The sequence below is a fragment of the Bubalus bubalis genome, chromosome 15, assembly GCF_019923935.1.
Source record: "Bubalus bubalis isolate 160015118507 breed Murrah chromosome 15, NDDB_SH_1, whole genome shotgun sequence".
Taxonomy (NCBI): domain Eukaryota; kingdom Metazoa; phylum Chordata; class Mammalia; order Artiodactyla; family Bovidae; genus Bubalus; species Bubalus bubalis.
Genome location: NC_059171.1, coordinates 4,755,772 through 4,770,926, shown reverse-complemented (window position 1 = coordinate 4,770,926; position 15,155 = coordinate 4,755,772). Strand labels below are relative to the sequence as shown.

The window sequence follows — 15,155 nt, the reverse complement described above, 5'->3', positions numbered from 1 at the left end:
GAAAACAAGGAATTCAGGTTTGCTTCCAAATTAGTATTAAGAATCTCAAATTTAAAATTGAAACGCATAAAGTTTGAATATGTTGTATAATTCAGTTTACACTTTACTCTTCAGACCGAAGCTCATGAGAACCCCTTGAAGAAAAAGGTTATGCCTTTCTAAATTTCATGCTGCTGCTGCTGCTAAGTTGCTTCAGTCGTGTCCGACTCTGTGTGATCCCATAGACGACTCTGTGTGATCCCATAGACCGCAGCCCACCAGGCTCCCCCATCCCTGGGATTCTCCAGGCAAGAACACTGGGGTGGGTTGCCATTTCCTTCTCCAATGCATGAAAGTGAAAAGTGAAAGTGAAGTCGCTCAGTCCTGTCCAACTCTTAGCGACCCCATGGACTGCAGCCCACCAGGCTCCTCAGTTCATGGGATTTTCCAGGCAAGAGTACTGGAGTGGGGTGCCATTGCCTTCTCCGAAATTTCACACTAGCACTCTCTGAATGTGATTATTTCTAATATTTTCCAATTATCTAGCTTGCCATTTATTGGGGCTTCCCTGGTGGTTCAGACAGTAAAGAATCTGCCTACAATGCAGGAGACCCAGGATGAGCTATTATTTAGTGCCAGACCTTATGCTAGTAACACACCCTCTTAATGACAGCCATTTATTTTCTGAAACATTGTTTCCAGAAATTAATATTGTGCAGATATCGTAGTATAGTTAACTGTCTGAAAAAGCAGACTGTGAAATTAGACAGAAATGATTTTGAATTCAAACTTAGTCCACCAGCTTCATGAAGCTTGGAAAGTTATAAAGATCTTCTGAGTCTCAGATATGTCCCCTGTAACATTACTACCTTGCACAATTCTGAGGACTGATGATAATACAGTCACACACATAGATGGCATTCAACGTGGCAGCTATTATTAAATATAAATGTAAATATTCCTTTGAAAAAACATCTTCGTGGAATTTTCTGGCAAATTTTAGATCGAGATCCAGAACAAGCTGCTTTGATCATCAGCAGGGTGTGCACAGAGTGCAGGCAACAAAGAAACCACGTATGGGGAAAGGCAAAGACAAGCCTACTGCGGCACAGAACTGCCTGCCTGAGGCTTTAGGGTGCCTAATCACAGGGTGTCATCTGGAAAAAGGGAGAGGGGTGAGACAAAAAAAGCACACAGGGGCCAATCAGCAACGCATCGTGCACACATTTGGGCTGCATGAAAGAAATCGGTAGCATTTTCAAAAAACGTGAACAATACACGTATCACAGCGCTCTGCAAAGGAGAAATCAGAATGGGAGCAAAGAGAACCGAGGCAAAACCAATGAAGAGCCGAGGCAAAACCAAGTCTTACTTCACAGCTGCCAGAGACACTCCGCTGCCACTTTCCGTCACAAGGAAGGAGCAGAGAGGACAGAACCCGGGAGGACCAGGAACAACAGAGCGAGGAAACGAACAGCAGCGGTGAAGAAAGGACCAGCAAAGGCCGGCAGGCACGCGGGCAGTCCCGGGAGCGGAGGGCGGGCGGCCCGCTGGACACGGGGCTGGCCCCTCAGCAGCGCGGCTGTGGCGCGGAGCGGCGGCCGAAGCGAGACGCCTTTGGGCGCGGGCTCGGAGAAGCCGCTCCGCACCTCCGCTCTCCCCCGAGGCCGCCCGAGGCCCACGACCCCCGCCCGGGGCTGCGCGGGCCGCTCCCGGCGGCGGGAGCGCCCTTTACCTCCGCAGGCCTTTGTCCATGAAGCACAAATCCCCGCAGTTGCTGTCGCCGTCCTCATTCTCGACTTCCGCCTCCCCCGGTGCCTCCATGGCACCGGAGACGGGGAGCGGGGTCGTAACCGGCGCCCAGCGCAGGGCCTGAGAGCCCGGAACACGCCTCCCGGGTCGGCGGAAGCCCGGCCCGACAGGGCGGGGCGAAAACCCCCCCCTCCAACCGACGGAGGGCCCTTTCCCGCCCGGACGGCGTCGCGAAGCCGGAAGCCGGAGATACTCCACAGAGGGCGTCCTTCCCTTTTACGGCATCTATGGCGAACGCTCGGGACTTGCCGTAAAGCGAGACATCTTGCGGGCCCTTGGGTTTTTGGGGAATGAATAGGTCTTTCCTGTGTGGCTCTTCTGTATGGTTTTTGCATTGTGGGCGACTGACTTCTGAAGGTGATTTCACAGCAGCTGTTCTTACAGATGTATAGACTTTCACTTCAGTCAGTTCAGTCGCGTCCGACTCTTTGCGACCCCATGGCCTGCAGCACGCCAGGTCTCCCTGTTCATCACCAACTCCGGGAGTTTGCTCAAACTCATGTCCATTCAGTCGGTGATGCCATCCAACCATCTCATCCTCTTTCGTCCCCTTCTCCTCTCGCCTTCAATCTTCCCCAGCATCAGGGTCTTTTCCAATGAGTCAGTTCTTTGGCCAAAGCATAGGCTTCCGTATCTTTAAGTTGTTCCCCGCCCCCCGCCCTCGTCCGGGGGGCTATTGGCTCGCCTGTTGATTCCACAGATATTTGTGAGATGCCTTACTTGTGCCAGGGACTTCACCTTGTGATAAGGAATAAGATGAAGCCCATTTTCGTTCCTGGAAGCATTCATCGTTCAGTAGCGGAAATGAAGAACCAATGTGCAGCGATGCTGTTACTTGGAATAGCACAATAGCATTTATGGCCAACTGCACAGTTCCTGTGGGGAGTGGGGAAAGTTTCTAAAATGAGGTCATCAATAGATGCCCGAGTAGGATCTTACTAGGTTACAGTGTGTTCTGTGTAGAATATCATTCCAGGTAAGCAAACAGGGCCCAGATAAGGTCAAAGAACACTCCTGGTTAGATTATTCTCTGTGGCATGGGAAAATTTTTGTTGTGTTGTGTTCAGTCACTCAGTCGTGTCCAACTCTTTGTGACCCCATGGATTATAGCCCTCCAGGCTCCTCTGTCCATGGGATTCTCAGGCAAAAATATTGGAGTGTATTGCCATGCCCTCCTCCAGGGGATCTTCCCAACCCAGGGATGAAACCTGCATCTCATGTCTCCTGCATTGGCAGGCAGATTCTTTACCGCTGTGCCACCTGGGAAGCCCTACACAACCATAGTGTGGCTAAAATAACCATGAGATTCAGTTCAGTTCACTTCAGTTGAGCTGTGTGCCTAGCTGCTTCAGTTTTGTCCAATTCTGAGACCCCATGGACTGAAGCCCACCAGGTTCTTCTGTCCATGGGATTCTTTAGGCAAGAATACTGGAGTGGGGTGTAATTCCCTTTTCCAGGGCATCTTTCCAACTCAGGGATTGAACTGGCATCTCTTGCATCTCCTACCTTGGCAGGCAGATTCTTTACCACCGTGCCACCTGGGAAGGCCACTGGGAGTATCTTTAAATGGAGACAAAAGTTGTAGCTCAACCCTGGACCTGCCACTGTCCTGAACTAAAATCTTCAGTGGTTTCTCATTAGTGATGGAAGAAATTTTCATATATTAAGTCATGCAGAAGTCATTCTGGCTTTTATATGATTTGTATTTATGCTAACTAGAACTTCTATGTTATGTCAAACATGCAGAGTACATCTGCTTTCACCATTAAATGAGAGAGTGCATTTAAAAATCAAAATGGATTAACTGATTCAGGCATTCAAAATGGAGCTGAGTGGCCATTGTGGATGTGGTTTCAAACACATTTCTGCATCTTTGAGAATTTGAATTTTCTATGCTCTGTCAAACTCTAGGACACCACCAGCTGTTTTCAAAACAGTATCTGCTAGTGGCCACCAGCTGCAACATTATGGTCACAAATCTCCCCTTGTAACTATGCAACCATTTCAGACCCCAACGAATCCTTGTTTAATAAGCATCCATACTTCTTACCAGCTCCAATCCTAATTCTGGACAAGCAATTTATATAATTTTGCTGTTTTTGCCTATGTAGACTTTCCCCATTTTGCAGCCCAGCAGAACATTATTTAAGTTCTTCTTGAATCTGTGCCTACTGAGCTATAATCCTTAGTTTGGTTGGAATAAAGCTCTTTCCTATTCTTATTATAGATGGTTTATTGATTAACAGTGTCAACATTGGCCATCTAAATAAAGGCCCAACTTTCTAATCTAAAATGGAAAATATTTACAAACTTAACTGTCATTAGTCACATGCTGTATAGATGTACCTATTATATTCTAAAGCTTGTAGCCACAATTCACTGTTTCTTACAGTTACATGCTTTACCATGTGTCTGCAGCTCCTTTTAACAAAAGGTGGAGGTATGAACTCTTTACTAGCTCCTTGATTCTGGGTTTATATGTGACTTTTTGTTTTGGTCAGTAGAATTCATTGAAATTGTAGTGCTGGGCCTCAAGATGTCTTGCATGCTTCTGCTCTGTCTCTTGGAAGACTGCCTGAGCTGCTATTTGAGCAGGCTACATGGAGCAGAAATAAGTCACCCCAGCTAAGCACAGACAGATGCATGCATGAGTCTGGAAGCACTTAGTTGAACAAGTGCAAATTGCCAAATAACAGAAATAGAAGCTAAATAAACAGTTTTGTTTTAGGTCAGTAAATTATGGAGGAGATAGGATTAGATGACAGGTAAGTCACTTATACGATAACTGAATGTTAATTAAAATAGAGATTTTTTTCAATTGGGATAAGTATTATAATCTAACCTTAAACAACTGATATAAGAAATAAATCATTTGATTTTAAATGTACCAGATCTTTCCTCCAAAATTAACTGCATTCAGATCAGATCAGATTAGTCACTCAGTCGTGTCCAACTCTTTGCGACCCCATGAATCGCAGCATGCCAGGCCTCCCTGTCCATCACCAACTCCCAGAGTTCACTGAGACTCACATCCATCGAGTCAGTGATGCCATCCAGCCATCTCATCCTCTGTCGTCCCCTTCTCCTCTTGCTCCCAATCCCTCCCAGCATCAGAGTCTTTTCCAATGAGTCAACTCTTCGCATGAGGTGGCCAAAGGACTGGAGTTGCAGCTTTAGCATCATTCCTTCCAAAGAAATCCCAGGGCTGATCTCCTTCAGAATGGACTGGTTGGGTCTCCTTGCAGTCCAATGGACTCTCAAGAGTCTTCTCCAACACCACAGTTCAAAAGCATCAGTTCTCTGGTGCTCAGCCTTCTTCACAGTCCAACTCTCACATCCATACATGACCACAGGAAAAACCATAGCCTTGACTAGATGGACCTTTGTTGGCAAAGTAATGTCTCTGCTTTTGAATATGCTATCTAGGTTGGTCATAACCTTCCTTCCAAGGAGTGTCTTTAAATCTCATGGCTGCAGTCACCATCTGTAGTGATTTTGGAGCCCAGAAAAATAAAGTCTGACACTGTTTCCACTGTTTCCCCATCTATTTCCCATGAAGTGGTGGGACTGGATGCCATGATCTTTGTTTTCTGAATGTTGAGCTGTAAGCCAACTTTTTCACTCTCCACTTTCACTTTCATCAAGAGGGTTTTGAGTTCCTCTTCACTTTCTGCCATAAGGGTGGTGTCATCTGCATATCTGAGGTTATTGATATTTCTCCCGGCAATCTTGATTCCAGCTTGTGTTTCTTCCAGTCCAGCATTTCTCATGATGTACTCTGCATAGAAGTTAAATAAGCAGGATGACAATATACAGCCTTGACATACTCCTTTTCCTATTTGGAACCAGTCTGTTGTTCCATGTCCAGTTCTAACTGTTGCTTCCTGACCTGCATAGAGATTTCTCAAGAGGCAGGTCAGGTGGTCTGGTATTCCCATCTCTTTCAGAATTTTCCACAGTTTATTGCGATCCACACAGTCAAAGGCTTTGGCATAGTCAATAAAGCAGAAATATATGTTTTTCTGGAACTCTCTTGCTTTTTCTATGATCCAGCGGATGTTGGCAATTTGATCTCTGGTTCCTCTGCCTTTTCTAAAACCAGCTTGAACATCAGGAAGTTCACGGTTCAAATATTGCTGAAGCCTGGCTTAGAGAATTTTGAGCATTACTTGACTAGCGCGTGAGATGAGTGCAATTGTGCGGTAGTTTGAGCATTCTTTGGCATTGCCTTTCTTTGGGATTCATTAAATTAATCAAAATATTTATTATAGTTAGTCAAATTTGAAACTTGTAGATTGTATCTGAATTGCCTCAGTACTGAAAGATTGTTTTTTTCAGAATGACAATTTGGTGAATTATATTTCTATTATTTGGCTGTTAAAATCACTAATGCTTAGAAACCTGAAGTTTTGCTTCTAATTATCTGCAAAAAGGATTGTTAAAGTAGATCTCAGCTCTACTTTAGATAGAAGATCTCAGCTCTAAAATTAAAAAAAAATATATCATGCTAAATAATCTGTAATCAACCCCTTTCAGCAATGACACCACAATTTTATTTTGTATTTTACATTGAAAAAAAAATTCCTTTTAGGAAAAGTTTATTTATTTGTTTACTTTTGGCTCCGCTAGCTCTTGGTTGCTGTGCATGGGCTTTGTCCAGGTGTGGCGAGTTGGGGCCGCTCCTGGTCTCGGTGCAGCGGCTGCTCATCGAGCTGGTTGCTCTCGCTGTGGAGCACAGGCTGCAGCAGTTGCGGCACGCAGGCTCGGCAGCTGCGGCTTGTGGGCTCGGTAGTTGCAGCTGCTGCCTCTAAAGCACTGCTCAGTAGTTGTGGCGCTTGGCTGTGCGTGCTGCACTGCTTGTGGGATCCTCTTGGACCAGGGATTGCATCCACATTTCCCCCACTGGCAGTCCAATTCCTGTCCACTGTACCACCAGGAAGTCCCTGTATTTTACAGTTTTGAATTGCACTTCAGTCTGCCTTTGACTTGCTTTACATGATATCTATGAAGTATTTGTGGTTGCAAAATGGGCAATATATTTGGAAGCATTCTTATCAATGTGTAATCAAGCATGAGATAGACAGTCAGGTTGATGAGCTGGTATTGTTGAGGAGGCAGAGATAATAGAATCTATTCTGTAAATGGTAAGTTGTGTAGAAAGGCTGGTGTGTGGTGAGGGTGTGTCTGTGTGTGTGTGTGCATGTGTGTGCATGCAAGAAAAGGCAAGAGATGAGGCAGAAAGGTAGAAAGTTAGGCTTGAATCAGATCTTGGAGAACCTACCATTGTCAGCTTAGGAGTTGATATTTGGTCTGAAGAAAGGTGATGATGAGGTGATGCTGTGCTGGTCGCACAGTTGTGAGAGTGAGGTAGGAAGAAGATGCAAGAAAATGAAAAGGCGGAATATTTAAGCAGGAAGGTGACAGGATTCGATTTGTGTTTTATAATATGTATAGAAACTGAGTGGAGGCTGGATTGGAGGGAAAATATTGGTGGCGGGTGCATAAAGTAAGATACAGTTGCATAAACCGGGTGAGAAAAATGAAAACCTGGACGAAGGCACTAGGTGTGGGACTGACGGGAAAGAAAAATACCTGAGATGTTACAAGCTTTGTTGACTGATTTGGATGCAGGGTGTAAGATAACTATAGTTGTTGACTTTTTCTTCATTTTGATACTTTTTAAATATCCTCTTGTGTTTTACCCATACCTGAGACCAAAATGTAATGGCATTACACATCCTGCAATTTACATTTATCTTTTTCTGTTAGACTGTACTAGCACTTTTATGACAATTTTTTCAGACAAGGTACAAAACCATTTTTCTTTTTAACCACATAAAATGTGTACAAGCTTTTTGCAAAATAAAACCCAAAGCTTTCAAAACGTTATGATGATGTGATACTTTCAGATCCCAGTACAGAACACCAGGTCAATGACATGGGCACAGAAGATCAGTCTCCTTTGTAACTTGTGGCCTTGAAAAAATCTGCATCACTCATGAATTCCAGTTATACTTAGTTGTGTACATCACCCCTCCAAACAATGGACAGAGCATGCCAGAACATCCTGGCCTTTGACGGAGTGCTAGAGGGGCTGGCTTTGGCATTCTTTGCAGGGCGGTGGGGATGGGGTGGGGAGCTAAGAACAAAAGAAAAGAGACCAGAGGCTTGTTGAGCATCCAGGCACAATTCTGCTAGGTTGAGAAAGCCCGGACTTGAGGCTTCTTACAGGAAAGTAAGGACTGTGGAACTGCCTTCCCATCCTGGCTGTTAGTACAGAGGTTGTACACCAGAGGGAGTAAGAGACTATGGGCTCCTGAAGAAAGAGAGCTAGAGACTAGAAAATCTGTAGGAAAACTCTACAAAACAGAGGGGTTTTGTGTTTTTTTTTAAGATAAAATGGAGAAACTGTTGGAGTAACAGAAAAAAAGAGGGAAGACTCATTAAGCCAAAAATGAGCAAAATGTATCCTACATTAGTTGATTAAGAAGAAACCATAGTTATCTTAAGGAAGCCAAGGGTTGTTTAGTAGATTCAATATTTTTTTCATAATTAGAATCTTAGCAAGTGAAGAGTAGACAATGGTATAGATAACTAAACAGCATTTTCTAAACACCTATAGCAAATATCATGCTTAATATGTAACATTAGAAATATTTTCATTGAAGTCGTGAGCAAATTCAGGATTCCTGTTTTTCTTTTGAAATGAACTAGAACTTATGCTGTAAGAAAAAAATATGTTTTAAGAATTTAAAAATAAGAGATAAGCTTCTTTTATTTGCATAAGATATAATTTTCTTGGATTTTCTAAATCAACATAGCAACTAAAATTGTAAGCTGTAAAATAAGTAACAGGAAGTATGCAAAGTTTTGTGTAAGAAATTGAAGCTTAGAGAAAAGCTTCCCCCTGCTCCCTCAAAAAGTTTAATCAAGAGAAACCTTTAATCATTACTATAAAGGTGTCAATTTTCCCTAAATACACTTCAAATGAAATTCCATTATGAGAGTCCCAGCTGAATCTTTTATGGAATTCGACAAAATTATTCTAAAATGCATATGGTTTCAACTAAAGAGCCTCTTGATGAAAGTGGAAGAGGGGAGTGAAAAAAACTGGCTTAAAACTCAACATTCAGAAAACTAACATCATGGCATCTGGTCCCATCACTTCATGGAAAATAGATGGGGAAACAGTGGAAACAGTGACAGACTATTTTTTTGGGCTCCAAAATCACTACAGATGGTGACTGCAGCCATGAAATTAAAAGACACTTGCTCCTTAGAAGAAACACTATGACCAACCTAGCTGCTAAGCTGCTGCTGCTAAGTCGCTTCAGTCGTGTCCCACTCTGTGCGACCCCATAGACGGCAGCCCACCAGGCTCCCCTGTCCCTGGGATTCTCCAGGCAAGAACACTGGAGTGGGTTGCCATTTCCTTCTCCAATGCGTGAAAGTGAAAGGGAAAGTGAAGTCGCTCAGTCGTGTCTGACTCTTCGAGACCCAGTGGACTGCAGCCCACAAGGCTCCTCCATCCATGGGACTTTCCAGGCAAGAGTACTGGAGTGGGGTGCCATCGTCTTCTCCAAACCTAGACAGTCTATTAAAAAGCAAAGACCTTACTTTGCTGACAAAGGTCCGTCTAGTCAAAGTTATGGTTTTTCCAGTAGTTATGAGTTGGACTATAAAGACAGCTGAGCACCAAAGAATTGATGCTTTTGAATTGCAGCATTGGATAAGATTCTTGAGAGTCCCTGGGATTGCAAGGAGATCCAACCAGTCAATCCTGAAGGAACCATCAGTCCTGAATGTTCATTGGAAGGACTGATGCTGAAGTGGAAACTCCAATACTTTGGCCACCTGATGAGAAGAACTGACTCATTTGAAAAGACCCTGATGCTGGGAAGGATTGAAGGTGGGAGGAGAAGGGGATGACAGAGGATCAGATGGTTGGATGGCATCATCAACTCGATGGACATGAATTTGAGTAAACTCTGGGAGTTGATGATGGACAGGGAAGCCTAGCGTACTGCAGTCCATGGGGTCGCAAAGAGTCGGACACGACTGAGTGACTGAACTGAACTGAACTGACATGGTTTCAAAAATTAATTTTGAAGCTAAAAGAATTTTCATATTGAAAATGAGCAGGCAAAGAATCTGCTTGCAATACAGGAGACACAGGAGATGTGGGTTCGATCCCTGGGTCTGGAAGATCCCCTGGAGAAGGAAATGGCACCCACCCCAGTGTTCTTGCCTGGGAAGTCCCATGAGAGGAGCCTGGTGGGCTACAGTCCAAAGGATCTCAAAGAGTTGGACGGAAGTGAGCAACAAAGCACACACACTTAACATTTCAGTTCAAAAACGTTTAATGGTAATCTCTTCAAGTTCTTAATGGTGACCATCAATGAGAAACATTGCTCACATGAGGAAACAATAAAATAACTTTACAAAATTATTTTTTTCCCCATCTTCCATTGCTATACATTTCACTGCTTCCCTACCTGTGCTCCATGGACACCTAGAACCTGTCACAGACACTGGAGTACATAGGCAGATAGTAATAAGGTTTGAGCAGCCATTCTTATGGGCTAAACAAAAGTTTGATCGATGACCAAGGAAAGTAACAGAGGATCCAAAAGATCTTTTGAGGGAATGATACTGTGTTCCACTTCTAGGGCAAGCCATCCCCAGATCTGCATGGCTGAGACTGGAGATCAAAGTCACACTACATAAGCAGGAAGATAGCTACCTTCACTAAGTTTTTTTTTTTTTTTTTTCCTAGTTGGGAAACCTGGATTTAATGCAGTTTACTTCCCTGGTGACTCATATGGTAAAGCATCTGCCTATAATGTGGGAGACCCGTGTTTGATCCCTGGGTTGGGAAGATCTCCTGGAGAAGGAAATGGCAACTGAGTGACTTCACTTTCACTTTTCACCTATAACAAAAGGGTATTTTATGTTCCTATAGGAATAGAGGGCTCCCCAGGTGGTTAAGTGGGTAAAGAATCTGCCTGCAGTACAGGAGATGCGAGTTCAATCCTGGATTGGGAAGGTCCCCTGGAGGAGGGCCTGGCAACCCACTCCAGTATTCTTGCCTGAAGAATACCCATGGAGAGAGGAGCCTGGTGGGCTACAATCCAAAGCATCACAAAGAGACACGACTGAAGCGACTGAGCCCACACACAGGCATAGGAATAGGAGACCTGTATACTAAAGAAAAAAATGGTTTTGCTTCCCTTCCTCTTCCACTTTCCTTTCTTTTAAAAAAAAATTAAAAAAAATTTATTTATTTAATTTAAATTTTATTTATTTTTAATTAATTAATTTATTTAACTTTGTGCTGGGTCTTCATTGCTATTTGGGCTTTTCTCTCGTTGTGGTGAGTGCTGCCTACTTTTTAGTTGTGGTGTGTGGACTTCTCACTGCGCTGTGTGGACTCCTCCCCCCGAGGTGTGTGGACTCCCTACCACAGTGTGTAGACTTCTCCCTGCGGTGTGTGCACGTATCCCCACGGTGTGTGGACGTCTCCCCGTGGTGGATGGACTGCTCCACAAGGTGTGTGGACTCCTCCCCCTGGTGTGTGGACTCCTCCCTGCGGTGTGTGGACTCCTCCCAGTGGTGTGTGGACTCCTCCCGGCGGAGTGTGGACTCCTTCCGGCAGAGTGTGGACTCCTCCCTGCGGTGTGTGGACTCCTTCCGGCGGAGTGTGGACTCCTCCCCGCGGTGTGTGGACTCCTCCCGGCGGAGTGTGGACTCCTCCCCGCGGTGTGTGGACTCCTCCCGGCAGAGTGTGGACTCCTCCCGGCGGAGTGTGGACTCCTCCCCACGGTGTGTGGACTCCTTCCGGCAGAGTGTGGACTCCTCCCTGCGGTGTGTGGACTCCTTCCGGCGGAGTGTGGACTCCTCCCCGCGGTGTGTGGACTCCTCCCTGCGGTGTGTGGACTCCTCCCAGTGGTGTGTGGACTCCTCCCCGCGGTGTGTGGACTCCTCCCCGCGGTGTGTGGACTCCTCCCCACGGTGTGTGGACTCCTCCCGGCGGAGTGTGGACTCCTCCCCGCGGTGTGTGGACTCCTCCCGGCGGAGTGTGGACTCCTCCCTCCTCCCCGTGGTGTGTGGACTCCTCCCCGCGGTGTGTGGACTCCTCCCCGCGGTGTGTGGACTCCTCCCGGCGGAGTGTGGACTCCTCCCCGCGGTGTGTGGACTCCTCCCCGCGGTGTGTGGACTCCTCCCGGCGGAGTGTGGACTCCTCCCCACGGTGTGTGGACTTCGCCCCCCCCCGGTGTGTGGACTCCTTCCCGCGGTGTGTGGACTCCTCCCCCCCCCCCCCCCCCCCCCCCGGTGTGTGGACTCCTCCCGGCGGAGTGTGGACTCCTCCCTGCGGTGTGTGGACTCCTCCCGGCAGAGTGTGGACTCCTCCCGGCGGAGTGTGGACTCCTCCCCGCGGTGTGTGGACTCCTCCCCGCGGTGTGTGGACTCCTCCCCGCGGTGTGTGGACTCCTCCCGGCGGAGTGTGGACTCCTCCCCGCGGTGTGTGGACTCCTCCCGGCGGAGTGTGGACTCCTCCCCGCGGTCTGTGGACTCCTCCCGGCGGAGTGTGGACTCCTCCCCGCGGTGTGTGGACTCCTCCCGGCGGAGTGTGGACTCCTCCCCGCGGTGTGTGGACTCCTCCCGGCGGAGTGTGGACTCCTCCCCGCGGTGTGTGGACTCCTCCCCGTGGTGTGTGGACTCCTCCCCGCGGTGTGGGGACTTCTCCCCGCAGTGTGTGGACTTCCCCCTGTGGTGTGTGGACTCCTCCCCGTGGTGTGTGGACTCCTCCCCTCGGTGTGTGGAGTTCTCACTCTGGTGACTTCTCTTGTTGAGGTTTCGGGGCTCCAGAGCACAGGCTCTATAGTTGTGGCGCCTGGGCTTCATTACTCCCACATGGCATGTGAGATCTTCCCAGATCAGGGATCAGTCTTGTGTCTTCTGCTTTGGCAGGTGGATTCTTTACCACTGAGCCACGAGGGAAGCCCCATTTAAAATTTTTTAAGTGGGAGTTAATTGCTTCACAATGCTGTGCTGATTTCTGCTGTGCAACAATGTGAATCAGCTACAAGTATACATATATCCCCTTTCTTTAAGTCTCCCTCGCATTCACACCTCCAACCCACCCCTCTAGCATGACATAGAGCACGGAGCTGAGTCAGCAAGGCATATACACGTTTGGAAGACACAAAGATTCCTGCTCCTGTTGCTGCACTCAACACTAGAATGCTTCCAAGGAGGAATCCTATTGCCTTCAGGAGTTGCGTGCTTTTACCTTTTGCAACCCCCTCCTTTTTTAAATCCTGAAAAGTAATTTAAAAATTTTGTGTGAATTACTGTGTTTTTACATTTTCCTTTCATATTCCTGGAAGGCACCCCAAACAGCAACATTCCCTTAATTTCATCATCTTATCCTTCTGCAAGCATTTTATTACTAAACCTTACTTCATGGCAAATAATCGGGAAACAGTGAAAACAGTGTCAGACTTTATTTTTCTGGGCTCCAAAATCACTGCAGATAGTGATTGTAGCCATGAAATTAAAAGACGTTTACTCCTTAGAAGGAAAATTATGACCAACCTAGATAGCATGTTAAAAAGCAGAGACATTACTTTACCAACAAAGGTCCGTCTAGTCAAGGCTATGGTTTTTCCAGTGGTCATGTATGGATGTGAGAGTTGGACTATAAACTGAGCGCCGAAGAATTGATGCTTTTGAACTGTGATGTTGGAGAAGATGCTTGAGAGTCCCCACTGCAAGGGGATCTAACCAGTCCATCCTAAAGATCAGTCCTGGGTGTTCATTGGAAGGACTGATGTTGAAGCTGAAACTCCAATACTTTGGCCACCTGATGTGAAGAGCTGACTCATTTGAAAAGACCCTGATGCTGGGAAAGATTGAGGGCAGGAGGAGAAGGGGATGACAGAGGATGAGATGGTTGGATGGCATCGACGACTCGATGGACATGAGTTTGGGTGGACTCTGGGAGTTGGTGACAGACAGAGAGGCCTGGCCTGCTGCAGTTGATGGGGTTGCAAAGAGTCGGACACGACTGAGTGACTGAACTGAATGACTGAGTTTGTTTAAAAAATGATTGACTTGCTAATTGTTATAGGATGTTGTGACCTCTTTGAAGGCCAGAGTTAAAATGTTTCTCATGTTAATTATTATTATTTTTTAAAAGACTTAGGCCACTGAAAAAGTTAGTCACGGCTAATTAAGAAAGGAGGTTTCAAAAGTTCTGAGTGAAGACGTCTGCTCCGGAGGTGTAGCAATGATATTATTTAACTCTGAAATAGTCCTTTGTAGATGAGTATCTAGGGAAGAAGTTGTAGTTTAAAGGAAAGAATGTAAGCTTTGCATTCAAGTCAGCAGAGGTTTGAATTCCACTCTGCCACTTACCTGCAGCATGGTTTTCAGCAATTGGTGTTTTTTTTTGTTTTTTTCAGAATCCACATTTCATCATCCATGAAATGAGGATAACACTTTAATATTGTAGGATCAGCTCCATAGTATTGAATGAGATAATATGTGTGACATACCCACTGATTTCCTCACTTATTAGAGATAATTACTCCACAGTTAGGATTAATTAGAATATCTTTATTGGCCCTGACGATATATGCAAACCAGTCTAGTATAAAATTTATGTAGGGCTACTACTCTTCCCCTAATACATATGTGTAAATTTAGCCAATGTGTATTTATTCATTAATTCAAACATTTATTCCTGCCCTCGTTCGGTGGCAGGATCAGCCATAGAGAAATTAAGGTGTACTGACGTTTTGTCCATTTCACCCATGTTATATGAAGAAGCCAAAGGTGACCCCTGCGTGCTGGACTCCAGGTTGTTTGGTTCCTCACAGCAGGCTGAGACCCATGAGCCCTAAAGCCAGCAAGCACCAAACTCAAGTTTTTAAACATTCGAATGCTTAACACAAAGCCCAAGAAAGGACGTGTTTAACCATTTAGGACTTGCCTCCTTTGCATGCCCTTGAAACTGCCCAGCTCCTCTTAGCCACAAGTAAGATAAGCTCAGGGCAATAAAGACCCCCCATCACTGCTGCCCCTGGGGGCTCTTTGACCCAGAGACTGCCTGCTGTGCTGCTGAGTGACGCCTTCTAGACTGGCAAGCCCCCTGTCGGATTCTCCTTCCTCCCAGGATTTTTCTTGCTTTGCCGTCCGCCTGGATTTGACCTGCCGTGGCCTCTGGAAAGTGTTTTGTGAAGCAGAGTATTGCCCCAGTAAGGCTTGTGTGTGCTAGGCTGCAGGCGTCGGCAGGCGGACTCTTTACCACTCGCCACCGGGGACGCCCATTCTACAACTTAACAATGTTGAAAAATAGC

The 15,155-nt window shown here is 46.1% G+C and overlaps 1 protein-coding gene across 4 annotated transcripts in view; it reads right to left on the bottom strand.

Moving 5' to 3' along the window:
* LRRCC1 (leucine rich repeat and coiled-coil centrosomal protein 1) overlaps positions 1-2,141 on the bottom strand; it is a 43,334-nt gene extending 41,193 nt beyond the window's left edge. For 2 of the 4 annotated variants that reach the window (XM_006077406.4, XM_044928505.2), the window contains exon 1: positions 1,715-1,915. In XM_006077406.4, the coding sequence (XP_006077468.1) occupies positions 1,715-1,803 (89 nt within the window). In that variant the 5' untranslated portion in view covers positions 1,804-1,915. Of the gene's footprint in view, positions 1-1,714 lie in introns of all 4 variants that reach the window. The other 2 variants (XM_025264977.3, XM_044928506.2) reach the window with 2 other exon arrangements.
* Between the last annotated feature and the right edge of the window lie 13,014 nt (positions 2,142-15,155).